Below are 23,576 nucleotides of genomic sequence, written 5' to 3' on the forward strand. Positions count from 1 at the left end.
ATGGTATGTATTCATATTCGACTGTACAAACTTTATTCCTAGACTCCAATCAGAGCACTTATTATCTCTCATCCATGCAACTAGAGAATCTTTAAGTGTTGCATTGCTTCTTTACACTGATACTTGGCTCTGCAGGTGTCTGGGTCTTCCATTCACCAAAACTAAACCCAGCCAAAGAGCAGAGAGTTCTCTGATTATTTCAGTTGTAAATTCCCTCCCATTATCTGATTGCAAGACATGAGGAGCACCATAATCTAGAAAAATATTTAAAAAATGCTGAGCCACTTCCAGTGCTTGAATCAAATGAAACTTTGTCAGATGCTCTTGATAATGCCTAATGAATCTGTAATTCTCATCCGGTAAACTCTGAAAGTCAACAAAATCCACTCGGCCCCTTTGATTTATATCACTAACAGTAATAGGTCTGATGACAATTCCACTCATGTTTCCTTTCTTTTTAGCTTCTCGGTGCATCTTTTGCATTGTTTTATGAATTCAGAAACAATTCACTCAGGATGTTGGCGTAGTTCTCCATTATTTTTTTGTGAGTTTTTGTCTCACCTTTGTGCACAGTAGACATGAATATCACAAATGATTGTAATAGCAGATTCTTTTGTGGCCACGAAACAACTAGCTTTTTTGGTCACTACTTTAGTAACACCCGCTAAATTTGACATAGCGTACTTACTTCTAGGATGATATTCTTGTCTACTTCTTTTCATGCCAGCTCTTTTATTGTTTAGAATGTTTCACATTTCTTTCGAATTCCAGGCTCCATAAAGTATCACATTCCCTAACAACCATCTCTAGATTCATGCATATCACTCATTTTTTTGTGGATCTGAAAATTAATCTAAAAATTTTAAAATAAAATTTATTTAAACTTACGAATACATGTTGGATCTTTCATCAATAGATACAAAAATAAATAACATTCTCAGTTAAATTAAAATTCTATTGTTTTATTGTTATGATTAAGAAGGGACGAAAGTAATTCTGATTAAACTTATATGGCTAAGAAGGAAGGACATCTTAAGATTATTTTTCAACTTTTGGATTTTATGGTGGCTTGTGGAGCATCGAATGGCTAAAACTGCACATTTATATTACAGTTAGCAATGCAGTGAACAAGGAAATAGTTTTAGAGGTAAACCCATCGCACATGACATTTAAAGGTAAAATCTAAAACAATATATAATGAATAACTCAAAATAAAACGTTTGGGGAAATGATTATTATACAAATAAATATAATAAAAATAATGTTAATAGTTATCTGCACCTTGGCGCGAACCTGTAACATTGAGTTTAGAAAATTGCACCTTTACCATCTACACGATAGGAGGGAGTATATGATGAGAGCCTTGTCGATCAATTCGGCCCTGGAAAGATTGTGCAAGGCTCAAGGGATAGAATTTTTTTCAGCCTGGACTGTACTTGTTAACAGGAGAGACTGCTTCTACAGAGATGGGATACACTTAAATAGAAAGGGTGCAAGAATATTTGCTGATGCTATCGAGGCAGTGTTAGGTGGGTCGGAAAACTGCTAGCTTGGGGGGATACAAGGACTAATAGTTTAACAGTAGCCGTAGGCAGAGGTGAAGGTGATTCTTGCACAACTTCTATTAGAATAAGTAGCGACCTGGAGCGAGGGGTGTTGGGGGTTTCAGGGACGGATGGCAGTCATCGTGAAACAGGTGGGTATATGGGATGTGTTAGAGTAACTAAGAATAAGAATAGGTGCATGTATACCAATGCTAGAAGTATAGTAAATAAATTTGATGAATTTGAAGTGTTGGTCAAGACATCAAAGGCGGATATTGTTGGGATATCAGAGACGTGGTGTCACACAGATATAAGGAATGCCAAACTGGAATTTGGGGAGTACAATGTGTACAGAAAGGATAGACAGGATAGGAAGGGAGGAGGTGTTATGCTGTTAATAAAGAAAAACATAAAATCAAAAGAAGTGCATCCAGTTGATATGTTGATATAGATGAACAGTGCACTGTTGAGTCAGTTTGGTGTGACATAAGCAGTGCGAAAGCAAAAATTAGAGTAGGAGTGTGTTAGCATTAGCATTAGCAGAGGCATTTGATGCAAGAAAGCAAGCTTATGCAGCATCAGCCAAAAAAAAAAAGTAACATAAATAAATAAAAATAACCACTTCCACTTCACCCCTCTGTTCGTTCGAAATACCTGTCCAGCTGAGCCTTAAACTTATTTAGGCTATCAACTTCCACGACAAGGGATGGAAGTCTGTTCCACCTACCAACCACCTGCTGGCTAAAGGCAAGTTTCCGCACATCTATCCTACATCTGTCTTTCCTCAATTTGAATTTATGCCCTCTCAGGTGATTATTCTGAGCAAGAGGAAGAATCCCATCAGCATTGAGCATGCTCAAACCATTCAAGGCTTTCTACACCTCTATCAGATCACCTCGCTGGTGCCTAGTTTCCAGACACTGTAATTCGCAAAACTTAAGCCTTTCTTCGTAAGAGCACCCCTTTGTCCCATTCACCAATCTAGTTGCCCTTCTCTGTACTCGTTCCAGCAGCTCTACATCCTTCTTGAAATGAGGCCTCCAGGCCTGTATACAGTACTCTAGGTGTGGCCTGACCATTGCCTTATACAAGGGAATAATCACCTCCTTATCCCTGCTAGAAAAATTCCTATATATCATTGACAATACACCATGAGCTACTCTTGCAGCCCGTCTGCACTGCTCAGAGAACTTCATATCTGCCTGCACAACCACCCCCAGGTCCCTTTCATTCTCTACCACTCTCAGTGTAGTACCACAGAGTTGATACGTTGCTCTGGGGTTGCTGTTTCCCATATGTAGTACTTTACATTTGTCAATGTTAAACTTCATTTGCCACCTCGAAGCCCATCTGCTCAACCTTTCCAAATCCTGTTGCAGCAGCATAGTGTCAGTAGTGTCCTTGACAACCCTGCCAACCTTCGTATCGTCTGCAAACTTGGACATTAAGCCTGAAGTGTTATAGGCCTAATGACTTGAATGAGTACAATGAACAACTGTACAGAGAAATAGAGTGGGCTAGTAAATCGGAATGTCTTATAATGGGGGATTTTAACTTCCCAGATATCGACTGGAACTTGTGGGTTGGGCACTCACACACTAGTCAGACTTTTGTGGATTTATTGGATGATTGTTTTCTGCAGCAGCATGTTCGAGAGGCAACCAGAGAAAGTAATACTCTTGATCTGGTTATCAGCAGTGATCATTCATGTATTAGGAATTTGCAGATAAAAGAACCACTAGGTGGCAGTGATCACAGTGTACTGACGTGGGATTTACTTAAAGATTTAATTACCATCAGGGGTAAAGGAAAGGGTTTTTGCTTCCGTAAAGGCGAGTACAGTGGTCTCCGACAGTTTTTAAATTCTGTACAGTGGGATCAACTGACGATGTTACCAACAGTAAATTCTAAGTGGGAAGCATTCAAGGAATTAATCGTGGAAGCTACCAAAAGTTTCATACCTATTAAGACATACTGTTCAAGGTTTAGGCCTAAATGGTTATCTAATGAACTAATGAGACTCGTAAGAGAGAAGAAAAATGCATGGGATGCATATAAATTATCAAGCGACTCAAAAGCCTATGGCAGATATAAGTTAATCTGTAATCAGGTCATAAAGGAGGTTCGGCAGGCGAAGGCAGATTACGAGAAATCCTTGGCAAAAGATGCTAAGAAAAACAGCAAGGATTTCTTTACTTATATAAACTCTAAAAGGAAGGGGATGAATCTGATTGGTCCACTTGACATCGATGGTTCGACTGTTGATGATCCTGCTCAGATAGCAAACAAACTGAATGAGTATTTTGCATCTACATTCACACGTGAGGAATTATTAAGGTTTGAAAATGGCAGAAGGTTATCAAATTGTAGCAAGATACTTAATGATTTTGTAATAACTGAGAGCAAAGTGGAAGAGAAATTGTTGAAGTTAAACGTAAGAAAAGCACCTGGGGTGGATGGGATCTATCCAGTTATATTAAAGGAGGCGGCAAAGCAACTAAGCAAACCCTTAGCCATAATTATGAGTGCATCCTTGGACTCAGGGGAGGTTCCCACGGACTGGAGATGTGCAAATGTATCCCCAATTCACAAAGGGGGGATCGAAGGGTGACGAGTAATTACAGACCAGTTAGTTTAACTTCTGTTCCGGGTAAAATAATGGAGTCGCTGGTTAAAGATGCATTGCAGGATCATCTAGACAAGACTGCAGCAATAATTAAGACACAGCATGGGTTTGTTAAGGGAAAGTCTTGTCTGACAAATTTGATAGGTTATTATGATGTGGTTACAAAGGAACTGGATGCAAAAAATAATTTTGATATCATATATTTGGATTTCAGGAAAGCTTTTTACACTGTTGCGCATGGAAGACTATTGTACAAATTGGAGCAGAATGGTATTAAGGGTAAGTTGCTACAATGGATAAAAGGATGGTTAAGTGCGAGAAGACAGAGGGTGGTAATCAATGGGTGCTGCTCTTCTTGGACTAATGTTATTAGTGGAGTCCCACAGGGTTCGGTGTTAGGTCCACTGTTGTTTTGTATATTTATCAATGATATTGATTAAGGTATATCAGGCTTAATGTCGAAGTTTGCAGATGATACAAAGGTTGGCAGGGTTGTTAATGACAGTAATGGCAGTGTGCTACTGCAACAGGATCTGGATAATTTGGGCAGATGGGCTAAGAAGTGGCAACTGAAGTTTAACCTTGACAAATGCAAAGTACTGCATATGGGTAGAAGTAACCCCAGAGATACGTACCAACTGTGTGGTACTACACTTAAGGTGGTAGAAAATGAAAAAGACCTGGGAGTAATTGTGCAGGCAGATATGAAGTTTTCTGAGCAATGCAGACAGGCTGCCAGGGCAGGTCATGGGGTTTTGTCAATGATATATAGGAATTTTGCTAGCAGGGAAAAGGAGGTGATTATCCCTCTGTATAAGGCAATGGTCAGGCCATGCCTTGAGTACTGCGTACAGGTCGGGATGCCTCATTTTAGGAAAGATGTAGATTTACTTGAGCGTGTACAGAGAAGGGCAACAAGATTGGTGAGGAGAATGAAGGGATCCTCTTACCAAGAGAAGCTTAAGTTCTGCAAATTGCAGTGGCTGGAGACTAGGCACCTGCGCGGTGATCTGATTGAGGTATATAAGGCCTTGAATGGGTTGAGCACACTGAATTCTGATGGGATCCTTCCTCTTGTTCAGATTACGAACCTAAGGGGGCATAAATTCAAATTAAGAAAAGACAGATGTAGAATAGATGTGCAGAAATTTGCCTTTAGCCAGCGGGTGGTTAATTGCTGGAACAAACTTCCATCTGTCGTTGTGGAAGTTGATAGGTTGAATAAATTTAAGGAGGAACTGGACAGGCATTTGGAGGGAATGGTGTTATTTATTATTTTTTTTTTTTTGGCTGATGCTGCATAAGCTCATACATTTGCTTTTTTTGCATCACATGCCACTACTACTACACCACAAAGAACATATTGCTTGGATCTAAGTATGACATAATGATGATATTAAATAATACCTACCAATAAGAAGACTTTTGTTAGGTATTATTTAATATCATCATTATTATTTTTATATCATTCCCTGATATTTCAACTATTCCCGAAGATATTCCTATCTCTAATTATGACATTATAATAACAACACTGAGCTAATACTTACTATGTCAGAGTAGGAACTTGGTAATGATATTGTTATGAACTGCAAGAAGACTTGATGTTCTTCTTCTGACCAAGAAAATTGCAGCGATGTGTGTTGTTAAACAATGCACAATTCATGAATTGTGCAGAAATACTCAGGCACAATTCACGAAATGTCTAGTTTCTTGCCCATTTCAGGAATTGTGCAATGCCCTTGTATAATTCATGAAATTGACAAGAAACTAGACATTTCATGAACTGTGCACTTTCAAGATTGTGCATAACACTTATATCACACCAAACTGACTCAACACTGCACTGGCTACCCATGTCAACTGGATGCCCTGCCTTAGATTTTATGTGCTTTTTAACTGAATGCATAACCCCTGGCCCCCCTATCCTTTCTGTATAATTTTAGACGAAGACTATTCTTTTTTCCTAGTTGGACGATACTACAACAAAGTTAATGTTTTAGAATGAGACTGATTGGACCTCATTGTGGTTGGATTCTAAATTAATGAGGGTAAGGTAACCCTATGTTTATTTTCACTGAGTGTGTGACAACTCTTTTGGTGCAGTTAGTTTGGCAGTTGTTTATCCCACTAGGAAATTGTGTTGAATAATGCTGATTGTTTCTCAAGATGTTTGACACTAATGATTCTTGTGTCACTGCTGGTTAGGCAGTCTAACACATTTTGATGTATAGTTTATGAAAATTATGTTAATTGTTGTTGGATTGTAAATTAACTTTGGTGATTCTCCACTAACAACTTACTATAAACTTTACTAAACTATTTCTTCCTATTTCTAGGAGATGCCTTCCACTTTCATCTCCTACTTTGTCTCTTTTCCTCCCCTTCCATCACATACTTATCATACTAATTCCTTAATTCTTGGTCTGCCATTTTGGCACCAGTAAGAGTCTCTTCCCTTGTGTAGTAGACCCTGGTGCACCTCCATGTGGCAAAGGATGGGACCTAGGTTCCCTGTCTGCAAAGTAGCCAGGTGCCAGCACTCAACAGAATCCACACATACTATACACACCAACTAGGAACAGAAGCAGAACTAGACAGAGACTACCAGGAAAGAAAAGTAGCAGAATTGATTTCCAGAGCTGCCCAGATAGCAATCAAAAAGAAGAACCCCACCCACAGCGCAGTGCTCGGGTGGAACCACGAAATTTAGACTAACCGGACAGTCATGACAAAGCAAAGAAAGGAGTTTCAACATGCACATAGGACCTGGCCAGAAAATGAGGTTGAGGTCTTAAGACAGAGATACAAGGAAGTCAGGAACCAATATACAGAAAAAATATGCAAAAGTAAAAAGAGTGCCTGGGGGCAACTAGGGTCAGGCACAGGAAATGAAGAAATGATTTCTCCTTTGGGACAGTCTACAGACTCCCCAAAGGAGAAATCCTAACCACAACTAAAACTCCATAAGGATTGCTCAAAACAGCATGGGAAAAATCCATCAATAATATTCTAGACATCATATTCAGAGAGGCATTTGCCCTGAGTACTGAAAAACAGTGTAGAACGTGCCAACTAAATGACAGCTACCAGACAGACGCTGTGGAGAGACCCTTCACACTTTAGAAGAGCTACAAAATGCAACAGCACAAATCAGACCTAACAAGTGCCCAGGCAAAGATATGCTTAAGCCAGAGATCATTAAGTGGCCAGTGGATCTAGCTTCTAACCTCCTCCTATAGTTATATAATAAATGCCTGGAAAAAGGTTACTTTCAAAAGAACTGGAGAACAGCCACAATGAAATTAATCCTGAAGAACCCAACTAAAGACCCACAGCTGCCAAATTCTTATTGACTGATTACCCTGCTGACGGTATTAAGCAAATTACTGGAATGATTGCTACACACCCGGATCCAGCATCACTACTCTGCTGCCAAATTGGAATCAGCCAGCCAGTATAGCTTTAAACCTAGTTTATCAACCATGGATACCATGAGGAGCCTACTCACTACCGTGGAACAGTGCCAGAAAAAATATTTCTTGGCTATTGCTGTTCACTTCGCTGGGGCGTTCGACTCCCTTTGGTGGTCAAGCGTCCTGGGCAGACTTAGTCAAGCCAAAATTCCGGCCAATTTATATAGTATAATAAAAACATATCTGTCACAGAGAGCCATTCAGGTTGTAACCCCATACCACAGAGTAACCAGAACAGTTCACAGAGGATGTCTGCAAGGATCAGTTCTTGGCCCACTGTTTTGGAATATGGTATTTGACGAGTTCCTGCACATTGACCTGGGACAAGTCCATTCTCAGGCATTCGCCGATGACCTGATTCTGACTGTGATGGCTGACTCTCGTGCCTAATTGGAAAACCAAGCAAATGCTGCCCTGAACATACCTCGAAGGTAGACGGAGGAAAACTTTCTGTATATCTCATTGAAAAAGACAACTTCCATCCTTCTGAAAGGAATCCCCAGTGAAAGAAGGCCCCTCAGATAAAAATAAATGGAACCACCATCAAATTCTCCACCAAAATGAAATACCTCGGTGTAGTGTTCGATACAAAACTATTGTTTAAACCTCATCTCACCCGAGCGAGGATCAAAATAAGAAAATATTCTGGTATGGTCGCAAGGGTCACCCGCCGCAAATGGGGCCTAAAATGGAGAGTCCTCTCTCTATATTATAAAACCACATTCATTCCAATTTGGTATCATAAAACCAAACAGCAATTTGGTATCATAAAACCACCATGGCTGCAAATAAGAGAATACTAGGTTCAACCCACCGGACAATCCTTCTCACAGTGACCTGAGCTTGCAACACAGTAAGCACGGAAGCTCTCCAAGTAATTGCTGGGACCTTACCCCTGGACCTGGAAATTGTCAGGCAGGGTCTACTGTATTCAAATAACATTCTGTGGATTCATTACCGAGGAAACAAACAGCAGAACAGTAGAAAAATTGAGACTGCAAAAACACCTTCAGCTGAAATGGCAAAACAGATAGACGACCTCGACCAAAGGTGAGGTCACGCGAAAATTTGTGCCATACATAGAAAAAATTTACCCGAAATTACCAACTTGGTTTCAACCAGGACTGGCACCTACCTCCTTGCTAACAGGTCACGGCCCTTTCAACGGGAAACTCGCCACTAGGAATTAATGACGATCCTCTGTGCACTTGCGGGGAGGTTGAGAGCTGGTTCCATATCATGCATCAGTGCCCACGATATGAGGAACTGTGTGGAATGCTTATAACCAGACTGACCTTCATCCCACAAAATTAGGAGCAATGCCTCCTAGATTCCCACGAGGAATACAAGGCATTCACAAAATATGCTCAAGACATTTTCACAAGGAGAAAAGCTGAGAATGCAGCATTGAACCAGCAAAGAAATGTAGCAGAGCAGCGCTCTCAAAACAACTGAGCCTGAACGAGAGTGACACCACGGAGAAGACACCTAGGACCTGACAAGACAATCTGCTGAGCAACTGCACTGTTGACTAAAGGGACTATCACGCATAACAAATGATACAAGGACGGGACTCACTAGTCTCATGAAAGACTATCATTGGACACTACTCTCCTGGACCTGACACCACCAACAAGGACCATACCTGCAGCCTTGCTGCGATAGCCACTTGCCAATCTGTACCCCACCCTTGGGAGGTACCTTTCAATCCACACCCCTGGCAAGGGGGGAGCCAGATCTCTGATCCCCCTCGCCATTCTCCCTCTGGTGGGGCATGCTCCACTGACCACTACAGGGGTCACCTCACATATCGACCCCTTACTTCTACTCCTTCCCCAGCCTTCAGTCCCCCCTCCTGTCAACTTACACCGCATATGACCCACATGTCAAAATAAAAACATCGAAATCAAACGCTCAACCTTTTGGCACTATTCACTTTCAGTGTACAACTCTCACAGAGTGGGTTTTTTTTTTTTTTTTTTATACATATATATATATATATATATATATATATATAGGTCCTAGCCACTTAAATCTCAGGAAATTATGTGGCTGGACCTGCCAGAGTAAAATCTAAAACTGGTGTATCTGGTCAACCTCCCCGAGGTTAAGTGTGGGCAACGTTGGACCCCATCACGTGTGTAATGTCGTGTACCATTGTACACGACATTACACACCACAGAATCCACACACTTTTAAATCTCTAGCTTTTACAGCATACTGTATCACACGATGATGAAAATTACGTGGAGATGGAGGAAACCCCTGGTGCTGTTTGGCTCCTGGATTTAACGCATCAAAAGACAGGCTGGCACTTTTGTTGGGAGCAAATATGTCAGGCAATTTAAAATTGAAGCCAATATTGGTGTACCATTCAGAAACACCATGTGTTATGAAAGGCTTAAACAAAACCATGTTGCTTCTGTACTGGAAGTCAAACAAGGAGGCTTGGGTGTCACAGGACATCTTCTTGGATTGGTACACCAACTATTTTTGCCCTACTGTTCTCAAATTCTGATATGACAAAAAATTACCAACCAAGACTATTCTTCTTTTGGACAATGCCACTGGACATCCTACAAATCTGGGCGAAGTCAGAATGCCTCTTAAAGTAAATGTTGTCTACATGTCCCCTAACACAACATCAGTTTTTCAACCCATGGACCAGGAAGTAATAGCCACCTTTAAACTTATTACCGACGGCAAACATTTACAAAAATGGTGAAAGCTTTAGACAGGTCCAACATTACCATCAGAGAATATTGGTGGTAGATTGATGTCTTGAAGGGAATCGATCACGTTAACACAGCCTGGCAAGAAGTGACTGTCAATTGTCTAAATGGAGTGTGGCATAAACTGCTCCCAGATCTCATGCACGACTTCAGAGGATTCGAGCTACATTGCAGTAGAAGACATCAGCAGGCTGGCACAAGAGACAGGGTTAGAAGAAGTTACAGTTGAAGATGTAACTGAGCTCTCGAAAAGTTATGCACAGAATCTTTCAAATGAAGACCTTGAAGAGTTAGCTGCATAACTTAGCCAGCAGCAAGACGAAGAGAAAGAAGACAACTATCCTCTAAAAATTATGAAGACCAGTGATCTACAACAAATCCTTGCAACTGTAGAGTCCCTCACTAATGAACTCTGTGACATTGGTCACGGCTGGGAGAGGAGAGCCACAGTTAAAAGGGGTGTCATATCAAACCTGAGCCCTTATTTTGAAATTCTTAAAGAAAGGAGGAAGAAATCCAGGCAATCAACACTTGATCCTTGATTCAGAAAAAGGCAATCTTCTCAACCAAGGGAAGTAAACAGAACATCATCAACCAGGGCCTTCAGCAGAAGATCCTCTACCAGGACCTTCAAAAGCGAACTAAAACTTCGCATTATGCCATTGTCAAAATGTTTTACGTATATATTAATTTATTTTTTATTTACATGTACGTACTATTATATTTATGTAGTTTAAAAATAAAACACTTTTTTAATTAAATAAGTTTATTTCTTTGCTTTAAATATACCAGTACTGAAAAGTGTAGTAAAATTTTTGGTGCCTGGAACCTAACCCTGTGATTTCCCATTGATTCCATGATATAAAGGGTTCCATTTGTTCCCCCAGGAACCTAACCCTGGCATAAATCAAGGGCTACCTGTACTTGGAATTCAGGAAAGCTTTTGATACTGTTGCACATAGAAGACTGCTGCACAAATTGGAGCGGTATGGCATTAAGGGCAAGTTGCTGCAATGGATAAAGGGATGGTTGAGTGGGAGACAGCAGAGAGTGGTAATCAATGGACACTGCTCTACGTGGACTAATATTATAAGTGCAGTCCCCCAGGATTTGGTGCTGGGCCCATTGTTGTTTTGTGTATTTATTAATGATATCGATGAAGGTATACATTAGACTTAATGTCCAAGTTTGCAGATGACACAAAGGTTGGCAGGGTTGTTAATGATAGTAAAGACAGTATGCTACTGCACCAGGATCTAGAAAAGTTAGGTAGATGGTCTGAGAAGTGGCAACTGAAGTTTAATATTGACAAATGCAAAGTACTGCACATGGGTTGCAGTAATCCAAGAGAAATGTACTAACTGTGTGATACTACACTCAGGGAGGTGGAGAATGAAAAAGACCTGGGGGTAATTGTGCAGTCAGATATGAAGTTCTCTGAGCAGCGCAGACTGTCTGCCCGAGTGGGTCATGGAGTTTTGTTAATGATATATAGGAATTTTGCTACCAGAGACAAGGTGATTATACCTTTGTATAAGGCAATGGTGAGGCCACAACTTCAGTACTGCACACAGGTCTGGAGGCCTCATTTTAGCAAGGATGTAGAGTTGCTAGAACGAGTACAGAGAAGGGCAACAAGATTGATAATAGGAGAGGCTTAAATTCTGTAAGTTGCAGCATCGGGAGACTGATTGATGATCTGATTGAGGTGTACAGGGCCTCGAATGGTTTGAGTAGGCTCAATGCTGATGGGATACTTCCACTTGCTGAGATTAAGAACCTGAGGGGGCATGGATTCAAATTGAGGAAAAACAGTTGTAGAATAGATGTGCAGAAGTTTGCCTTTAACCAGCAGGTAGTTGATTGCTGGAAGTTGTTGAAGTTGATAGTTTAAATAAATTTAAGGATGAACTAGACAAACATTCGGAGTGACCGGATGGGTGAAATGGGAAGGTTTTTTTTTTTCTTTTGGCTGATGCTCTATAAGCTTGCTTTCTTGCATCATATGCCTCAACTAATGCTAACTCTCATTTTCTGGAATAACCTCCCTCCATATGTTTTCTGAAAATTACAATCTAAAAAAATTCAAGTTTAATGTCAACAGGCTTCATCCTCTCTCTTCTCAATCTTTAAATCACATATGGTGCTAAGTGGTTCTAATACCGTTCGTGTTTGGAGTTTCATAACAAAAAAAAAGTTCAATAACTGACAAAACTAGTGAAGAAGAAGAAAAATACTGGGGATTCATAAATATTACCAGGGGATACAGTAGGTATAAACTAGACTTCAGTGAAGTAATGAAGAAGGTATGAAATAAATTCAATAAAATCATTAAGTGGATGTTAAGCAAGCTAAGGCAGATTAGAAGTCTCTGGCAACAAAGAATGAAAAGAAAAGTAGCAAAGAATTTTTTGTTTATTTTAATACTTGGAAGGAAAGTGATGACTCACATTGGTCTGCTAGATACAAAAGGATTAACTGTTGATGATCCTGCTCAGGTCACTGACAAACTGAATATATAATTTGCATCTAAATTCACACACAAGAATTTTTCAGGGATAGGGATGCCAGAAGTGTATTAAATTCTAATGAGTAGCTATATGATTTTATAATTGAGATAAAAGAGGAAGAGAAATTGTTTGAACTAAAAGTAAATAAGGCACCCATGACAGATGGCATCTATCCAATTATAGATGCAGCAGCAAAAGAGATATGCAAGCCCTCAGACATAACTGTGCAAACATCCTTGGATTCAGGAGGATCCCTGTAGAGTGGAGATATTTAAAAAGGGGAGGAGGAATCAAAGGGAGAGGTGAGCAATTACTGATACGTAAGCTTCACTTCTGTTCCTGAAAAAAAATACTTGACTCAGTGCTTAAAGAAGTAATGCTAGACCATCTAGACAGGAATACAATTATAAAGCAGTCACAGTATGGATCTGTTAAGGGGTAATCTTGTCTAACCAATTTGAAGCAGCAACAAAGGAACTGGATGCAAAAAATAATTTTGACATCATATACTTGAATTAAGAAAAGCTTTTGATGCTGTTCAATGCAGAAAACTGCTGCAAACTGATACAGTGTGGCATTAGGGGCTAGTTACTGCTATGGATAAAGGGATGCTTGAGTGGGAGACATAGAGGATGGTTGCACTGCTCTTCTTGGACTAGTGTTATTAGTGGAGGCCTCCAGGGTTCAATAATAGGCCCACTGCTATTTTCAATATTTATTAATGATCTCGAAGAAGGCATGTCAGGTTTAATGGCTAAGTTTATGGATGATATAAAAGTTGGTATTATGGTTAATGGCTGTAGTTAGGAAATGCTACACCAACAAGAATGGGAAAAATTAGACAGATGGGCTGAGAAGTGGCAATTGAAGTTTAATACTGAAAAATGAAAGGTACTGCACATGAGTATCATTATTTCCAGATTAACATACCAACCATGTGGAACTACACTGAAGGTAACAGGGAATGCATATGATCTGAGGGATTAAAGTGCAATCAGAAAGGAAATTATCTGAGTGGTATAGATAGGCTGCCAAGATAGGTCTCATAGAGTTTTGTCAATGATATACAGGAATTCTTCCAGAAGAAATATGGAGGTGATTATTCCATTGTATAAGGCAATGGTTAGGCCACATCTGCATATACAATAAAGAGATGGTTGAGAAATAGTCTGGAAGCTTCAGTTAGAAACTATGTGAATCTGTTGGAATGAGTACAGAGTAAAACAACAAGATTACTGAAAGGAATAAAAGGACACTCTTACTAAGAAAGACTTCTTTCAAACTGCAGTGTCTGTAAACTATGCAACTGGAGAAGATCTCATTGAAGGCTTTGAGTGGATTGAGTAAGCTGAGGAAGGGTGGTTGCAGGATAAGTGTAAAAATTTACTTTCAGCAAGCAGGTAATTGATTGTTGGAACAAACTTCCATTTGGTGTTATGGAAGCGGGTAGTTCAAATAAATTTAAGGAAGAACTAGTCAAATTATTAGAGGGGATGGACAAGTAAAGCGCTTTTTTTTTTTGGATGATAATGTATAAGCTTGCATCATTTGACGCTACTAATATGAAACCTGCCAAGAAGCTGAGTTGAAAAATAGTTCTGGTAAACATAAATAAGCGTGGCATTTTAACTGCTCCAATATACAAAATAAAATCCAACTTAATGCAGAAATTAGAAAAGCATTTCACTCCTTAATGTATCAGGAAAAATCTCTATCAGGTACATGAACTTTTCTTGGAGAAGGGAGTTAGAAGGATGATTGAATGCAATCTTGGAGAAGAACAGTGCCAGGATCATGTATCTGCCCTACAATATGTTACAGCAAAGTCAGGGAAGCATAAGAACAATCTGTATTTAGAATCTGTTGACCTTGAAAAGCATACAATAAAATACCTAGAAATCTATTCTTTCAAATTAAGAAAAATGCCACATGGAAAGATAATCTTTTAAGGGAAATAAAATATCTGTTTGAAAATAGAAAATTTCAAGAGATTTAAAAAGCATTGGGAAACAGCTGAAGGTCTTAGAGGGAGGCAAGAGTAGCATGTCATCACTATTTCTTTTTATAATTTTGACCATTTAATACGAGAATGTAAGTTATTGGCAAAGTTTAACGCGGTAGATAAACAAATTGAATTATGATTATATATGATAATCACTGCATTGTTAAACAGTTGCATGCAAAATCTGGAAAAAATCCCTTAATATATTAGGTACAGGTTACAAAAAGTTTGGCAAGAAAATCGGTTAAACAAAAACTATGACAGTTGTAAAAACCAAGGAAAATTCAGAGTCCAGAATAAATAACCAAAGGTTGGAACAAATTAATTATTTTGTACATGTAGGAACATGTCTTTAATGAAAGTGAAGGACCAAGCATGGAAATAAACAAAAGAATATGTAAAGAATGAAGTTTAGGAAGCCAATTACATATATTCATTTGCCACAAAATGAAAAATAAACAAAAAGAGCTATTTATATTATAGTTTTTAAGCCTACTTTAACCTATGGAGCTGAGAGGTCGGTAAGAAATAAAGGAATTGGTAAAAGGAATGACGTACATAAACGGTACAATTGAAAAGATTGATTTTAAAGTAAAAATTACCAAAATTGGACCTGAAATAGAACATAATACAGTACATGTTCAGAAACTGGAGAGTACGATATGGAGTGTTCATGAAAGAGATCAAAGTACGGTTGGTTGTATGAAGGCTAAAGAGACTTTCACTGGTGGATGTGGCCCTTCAGCTGAGGCTGAGGATACTTAATGATCTATAGGTACTTCTCCTGCTTCTTTGGCAGGTGATGAAGAAACTACACAAAGTGCTGAGAGTGATATCTCCATTGAATCAAGACTAAAACGTTTGGGGTGTTCATTGTGGACTCTGGAACAAATGTAGCAGATGGTAAGAAACTTTTTGAAGACTATTCAGCTGTTAGTATTAGTAATGGCCATATGGTCATTATGTCTATGGTTAATGAAGAAAGGCATGCTGAATGATTTTTATTTCACAGCTCGAAACATACGAGGTCATGATTGATAGCGTGGGGGGGCAGTCTCTCATTGTTGGACCAATCAAGCTGCAAGAGTCCAATTGCGACAGGCTACTGGGATGGAAAGCAGAAGGAATTGGGTAGACCTGGTGAAGATGACAACTGCATAAGAACTATGGATAACACTGTGAAACTGGGCAGCAAGATGAAGGCTATCAAGGGTGAGGAGATTCAAAAAAAATCCTGAGGATTGCTGATTACGATTCAGCTTGTTGAAAGTGAACAGGATTAAAGATTGCCAGGGAGGGCAAGTAATTATTAAACTTGAAATGAGCAAAGATATTCAAAAGATTGAAGCCAATTCAAGAATGTTCAACAGATTGAAACCATACGATTGAAGGACAAGAATCTTTGTTTCACTAGAGTTACAAGGCCTATGCTAAGAATTATTGTATTTAATATTGAAAAGGGAATTTAGGGGCAAGAACTGTTGAGTGAATTGTATTTATCTGAGTTTGGGATTTGAAAAGATGAGTTTCTCAAGGAGTGTGCAATTTCCTTTTCAAGAGTTCAAAGGTCGGGTGAGAGCCAGAACTGGATAATAGCTTTAAGTCACAGAGTGCAGAAAATGTTGGAGTGTTCTGATCGTATGTAGCTTGGCTATTGTGTGTATAGGTTTAGATGATATCTCACCACGATGTGCTATTGTTGTCTATGGTATGGGTATACAGCTGGACGGTGTTACTCAGAGGATAAAAACTGTTTGCACTGTGCTAGAGGTGGGCATTCTTATGTCCACTGTCCATATAGAAATACAAAACCAACTTGTGCAAATTGTTTAGCTGCAGACCATTGTGCAACACATTCCATATGAATATATCTTCTGCCCATCATTTCAGAAAGCTCTGCAGTTTGTTATGGGCACGACAGATTGTGTTAGTCTTTCTTGAAAATAAATTCAGCTCAGTATGGACGATTCGGACAGGAATCTTGTCTTTTCTTCTTCTCTTTCTTCTCTATTTTCTTTCTATTTTGCTTTTAAACTGGTTCTTTTCTACTTTCTACTTCTCTCTTCTTCATTACTCTGCGTGCACACACACACTGTCAGTGTTTCCAGATCTGTACTCTAAGTAGATGGACACATGCTTACCTCTGCTAGATAGTAGATCTCTGGCCTGGCTCCATGTGCCAGAGATGGTAATTAGTCTGGTCCAACTTGCTTCAGCAGACTAGGTGAAGTGGGCAGTCATACAATATGAACAACATAACCCAACATCATACTACGATACATATCACTACGCTGATTGGCCTTGATCTGTACAGTATCTACACATAATAAACATGGAGTTGCCATAGTTTAGCTGCAGATCAGGCTGCATCTACACCAATAAATAAATAAAAAAGTCCATATGCAGTACCTTGCATTTATCAATTAATGCCTCAGCTGCCACTCTTCAGCCCATCTGCCTAATTTATCCAGGTCTTGTTGGGGTAACACACCCCAATTACTGTAATTAACCATGCTGCCCACCTTTGTATCATCTGCAAACTTAGAGAGTAAGCTTGATATGCCTTCATCAGTATCATTAATAAATGTAGAAAACAACAACTGAGCTCAGTACTGAACCCTGAGTGACTCCACTAATAACATTAGTCCAAGAAGAGCAGTATCCACTGATAACCACTCTATCTTCTCCCACTCAATATAAATGCACTCAATCATCCCTTTTTCAATAGCAGTAACTTACCCTTAATGCCAAACAGATCAAATTTGTACAGCAGTCTTATGTGCAACAGTATCAAAAGCTCTCCTAAAATCCAAGTATAGGATATCAAAATTACTTTTTGCATCCAGTTCCTTTATCACTTCAACATAGTATCCAATCAAATTGATCAGACAAGATCACTCCTTAACAAATTCATGCTGTGACTGCCATATAAATGCATTCCTAACCAGATGATCCTGCATTACTCATTAATGATGGTCCATCATCACTGAATGGAATGAGAGTAAACATAGAAAGCAAAACAGAATCAGTGATTTGTAAATATGAGCAAAATAGATTACTGAATTTTTGGACAGATATTAAGCATTTATTTACTGTACAGCAGACTCTTGATTTACCGGGATCGGATTAACCGGGACACTTCAAGGTTCCAAATAAAAAAATTAAAAAAAATCAACCAGAAATCATAAAATTCTAGTAATAACTAGAATAGGTATATAAACAGATGTTTTGCAAGTCATAAATAAGCAACAAGAAGCGGCATTATAAGTCGTCATTGGAAGATTAATGTACCTATTATCTTGCAACCCTTCCACTGTCTTCATAAAAAAAAAAAAAAAAAAACCAAATGTTTAGTAGTAGTAGTGGCATGTGATGCAAGAAAGCAAGTGTATGAGCTTATGTAGCATCAGCCAAAAAAAAAAAAAAAAAAAAAATTTTGTTTTGTTAATTATTTCAGGGATGTCGAAATTTTTTTTTTTTTTATAGTAAATATTTTTTTTTTCTTTAGAAATCGTGAAAATGATGGGCAAATGCAAGAGTTATGCTTTCAATTAAACAAAAACTTGATACTATTCAAAAGTTTGAAAACGGTACATCCGTTAAAATCTCTAATGAACCATTATAATGTTGGCGACCAAACCACATGCGACATCGTAAAAAATAAAGGGAAGCTATTAGATTTAAAATCTTCATTGTATTGGACATGCAAGTAGTGCATGATAAGTTTTTTTATCTATCACCATACTTTTTACGTAGGTTGCTGAACATTTTTCAATACAGTAAGTCCCCAACTTACGAGCTTCGGACTTACATTACGTTATTTATATTGTTTTTATATGACTAAAGATTTCAGTGAGGGGGACACATTTCACTATAGAAAATTTCATACATTTCACCATAAAAACCCACAATTCCAGCTATGGGTATTATCCCAAATGCAATAAGATAGAGTTTACTATCCGTTTATAATGAATTGCACTAACAGAAAAGGCACCTCCGTAGCCAGGTGCAGCAGTGCATAGCACACGCTTCTTGATTAGACCGGGGTTGAAGCCCATCACCACCAAATACGGAGGATGCGGAAAGGTCAGGGAATGACCACTGCATATCCCCGGAGCAATATGGCCTTAGTTGCTAATGTTCCTAAAAATCAAATAACAACAACTAACAGAAAAGCCCAATAACACAGAAAGTGCAAATTGTTTTTATTATTTTATGGTAGTGACCTCGAGAAATGTGATTTAGTAAAATGCAAACTCGCGTGGGGTGACAAGTGAGTTTTGACCCTGTGAAGTTCTTTTCAGAAAATTTAATTTTGACCGTTATCTATCATGGTGCCGACTAAGAGAATAAGTGACAACAGTACTAGTAAATCTATCAAGAAAAAAAAGCGATCGAGTTGGATCAAAAAATTAAAATCATATGGATGTATGAAAATCGCCAAACATTAACAAGTATTGCGCAGAATTCAGATTTGTCAGTATCAACGGTGAACACAATAAAGGAGAAAGACAAAATACGAGAAGTGAAGCGATTGGCACTAATAAAGTCAACTATAATAACCAAGGCTATGAAATACATATCAGTTTTTACAGAGCAATAACATGCTTTCTTTCTTCCTTTTATGTTTTCTTTTCTTATATGCCACTTCAGCGACTTCACCGCTGTGTCCCTAGATAAAGTTTTTAATTGCGCAAATTAAAAATATATAACTATTTTTCTAAATATATAACTAATATTAGTTATATATAAAAATATATAACTATTTTTCATCATTCTTCTGAGTATATTATGTGGTTTTTGTAATTTTGGCATATCAGGGATATAGTAGCAATATTTTATTAGTTATTCCCGAGTTACGTAAAACTCGACTTGCGTAAGGAGTCCTGGAATATATCTCTTATGTATGTCGGGAACTTGCTGTATTTTTGGATAAATCAGGAAATCGATTATCTGGGATTTTTTTTTTACCATCTATCCTGGAAAATCGAGAGCCTACTGTATAGATCAAGCACCAAAGAGATCAAGTGTGTGCTGAAGATGAACACAGCTGTTAATAGAGATGGATTAGGAAAAAAAAAACTGTGGGGGGATGCAATTATTGCATAAGTAGCAAATGTTATTACTTTCCAATAAGTACATGTGTTTGGTATTTTATGCTCGACTAATATATTTGGTGATCATCTGTGTTGGTGACCACTTTCACTCTGAGCCAAGAGTTAATGCTTTAGACAGGCTGCATTAGAATAAGAGAAGGCAGTATGCAAGTTAGTAGCTTATCAGTTTTTCTGTTCTCTCAGTATTTTCGCCACAGACTGAGTTACGATCTCTTCTTTGATGATCTCGATGAAGAGATTATAACATATGATTATGTATAAAATCTCTCATTTATTATTATATAGTTTTCTGAAATTAATAAATACAAGTTAATTTTTAAAAATGAAATATTTCACTTATTCTATTTAATCAACCTGTGTAATTCAGTTATGCCCTTCATTTCACACATCAAAAGTTGCACTGATATATCTTGTCAAACTCTTTTAGTGTTTTTTTTTTTTTTTGTTCTTTTTTTTTGTATATTTATTTTTTCACTTTCTAAAGTAATACTGTAATTATGTAATACTATAATAATTATGTAAAAAATTCTGTATAAGTTTAGAGCATAAAGTTTCAAGTTACGGAAATATATACAACTACTGTACTGATAATGTAATAGTATCATTTAAGCTGGCAAAAGCAAACAAAGTTTGCATAAAAAGCTTAATTGTAATAAAATGCATGTTGTGAATTACTTAAAGAGTGGTCCTGCTCTTGCACCTTGTGCATCAAGTCACACTGGATTGTTGGCTCTTACACTTTTGAGGGTTTCCCCCCACCCTACCAATAAGGAGAAAACCTCCAAATTGGAACTATCTGGATGTAAGTAAGTACTGAAGTACTAAATATCAGTAAGCACTGAAGTATCAATAAATAGCAGTACACTTCTTTCGGGAAAGTGATACTTAATCCAAGTGTAACAGTAAGGCAACTCATCACAAAGTGATTCACAATATACTTTATAACAAAGCCTTTTATGTAAACCCATCCACTTTCATACAGTACATATTTAAACAATGTAACTGCACAACCAGTACAATAGTGCATAAATACAATGCACACTGCTTACTGTGATCACAGATAATGTTATCATTTGTTTAATATTGTCAATTTTATGAATACAAAAAAAATGTTGCTTATTACAATCAACACTGGTTTATGTTATCACTTTTTTGCCTTATCCTTATTGTGCTCTATGCGTGCACAGTGGAAGTAAGTACATAATATCCTGATTTGTCCTTAAATTCAACACATTGCATGTTGCTGCTGTTGCTCCATACGATTCATATGGTTGTCGGTGTTATTACTCTATTAAAGATAGTACTAGTAAATTAACAAGAGGAGTTTACCTCAGTATAGTACGTGGAACACTTCCGTATGAAATAAAAATATAAATTTATATTTTACTTTAATGTACCGGTAAGTTGTCGATTTTTTCGTTTTTTCCGTTTTAATTTCTGGAGGGTATCATACGGAAGTGTTCCACGTACTATATTGAGGTAAACTCCTCTTATTAATTTACTAATATTATTTTCAACGTAGAACATATTGAGTATTACAGCTCTGATTCATACTATCTAAAGATAGTACTGTATCTATACTCCTGCCAATCTTACTGTTTTACAGAAGAGCATTAACCCTTTTCTAATTCTCGATTTTAGTATTCGTTGGTTTTAATGGTTTGTATGGGTTCCCAGATCATTTTTATTGATGACTTTTTCAAAAAAAAAAAATGGATTAAATCAAAGTATTTTATATTCACTTTCACTTTTTTTTATGTACACATTTCCACCCTACATCAATAAACAACTCTGAACAGCCAAGTTCTTGTTTCTTTGGATATTGTTATCAATTAAATGTCTCCCAAAGTGATCACAATAAGTGGCATCCAATGTATTAATATCCTATAAAGAAAGCAAACCACTTATTTCATATCAAAAATCAAATGGTTATTACAGTAATCACTAAGTTTATAACTAAAAATTTCAGAGACAGTCATTTATATTTTATTACATTAATAATTTATTTTTTTATCAAAGATTAAAAATGCAAACATACAGTATGTAAGTAATAACTCCAACACTCCACATGTCAGTGGCTAAGCATACTGGTTCATAATTTACAATTTCTGGTGCTGGAAAATGAAATTAATATTTTAATAATAAACTTGAAAATCAACACAAAATAATTAGTTTTCAAATTACTAAGATTACTTATAAAACATTTATTATTTAATATTTTAACACCTCAGCAACAAAGTTTTAGAATACAAAAAAAAATTTTTTTAAACTATGTTATTTTAACAAATAGTTATAATTAACAATATGTTCTGGCAAACCCAGCAACATGCCTTTAACAATGTAATTTGTGATTCATAACCCTGAAATATTCGTAACTATACACTGACTATCAATTTCTAATGTGATTTTTCTTTAAATAATTAGCTGATTTCCTAATTTGCTCCTGAAGACAGCTTGTTCATTTGTCTCAAAAAAAATAAAAATAATAATAAAATAAATCAGCTGACTTTGTTCAATAACTGGAAATCTTCATTTTCATGTTTCCAGAATAAGTACAATATATTCAAAATTTGCAAATTAGAATTCTAGAAACAGTTGGAAATTTTTCTGCCATTTGAAGTATACTTTAAAAAACAATTGATATTTCATATGGCTCTTAACGTCTCACACGCTAATATTCCTTGTTGTTGTTTTTTAGGAGCATTAGCAACTAAGGCCATATTGCTCCGGGATATGCGGTGGTCATTCCCCGACCTTTCCACATCCTCCGTATTTGGTGGTGACGGGCTCGAACCCCGGTCTAATCAAGAAGCGTGTGCTACGCACTGCTGCTCCTTCCCACCTGGCTACGGAGGCGCCGTGCTAATATTCCTCTTTGTAATTCTACTTCTAGAACAAAGGAGACTGTAGCATTATATTAGCTCAATCATCTGAATTCACCCTATAAATGCTATCATTATATACCATTTATATAATAGGCATTGTGATGGCCTCATCACACTTTGGAAGCTTCTGTCACATTCTTCACAGAAGGAAGAAAAACATCAGGGCAAAATATGCTTTGCACTCCTAACTGGAAATGTTTATTCCTTTCAGTTTCATAACTATCAAGGTTAACAGTGATACAATATATATATATGCGAGCTCATAGTGATATATGTTGCCTTCTACAGGAGACCACCAACCAAGAGCATGTCAACAATGCATTCCAAATTACAACTTCACCATCTGTATACTGGACAGTGGATATATGCAAAAAATAAACATGAGAAAGTCAAGCTATGCATGAGCTTTTCTTCTTTAAATCAATTCCTCTGCTAGAACAAAACAATCTCCCATAATTCTTTGGGTCCAGTTAAATGCTATGCCTGCTTTTTAAATTTTATTATTATTAAAAAAATATTCTGGCATCTAACAGTCTTGAAAATTCAATAATCCAGCATCTGAAGATGAGAACACTATTGCACATTACACATCTCCACTCCCCCATGCTTACCAAAACATGTCCACTGATATTTCTTTGATAAAAGCCAGTTTTAACCCTTAATGCAACAAATAGCACAAAAATA

At 37.5% G+C, this 23,576-nt stretch overlaps 1 protein-coding gene across 1 annotated transcript in view; it reads right to left on the reverse strand.

Moving 5' to 3' along the window:
- Positions 1–23,576, reverse strand: part of LOC150083332 (death-associated protein kinase 1-like) — a 574,715-nt gene that overhangs the window by 493,982 nt on the left and 57,157 nt on the right. The window contains exon 5 of the mRNA XM_090377188.1: positions 22,046–22,121. Coding sequence (XP_090233314.1) covers positions 22,046–22,121 — 76 coding nt within the window. The remainder of the gene's footprint in view (positions 1–22,045; positions 22,122–23,576) is intronic.

Source organism: Mastigoproctus giganteus, chromosome 7, assembly GCF_048544385.1.
Source record: "Mastigoproctus giganteus isolate SK-2022 chromosome 7, ASM4854438v1, whole genome shotgun sequence".
Lineage (NCBI taxonomy): Eukaryota > Metazoa > Arthropoda > Arachnida > Uropygi > Thelyphonidae > Mastigoproctus > Mastigoproctus giganteus.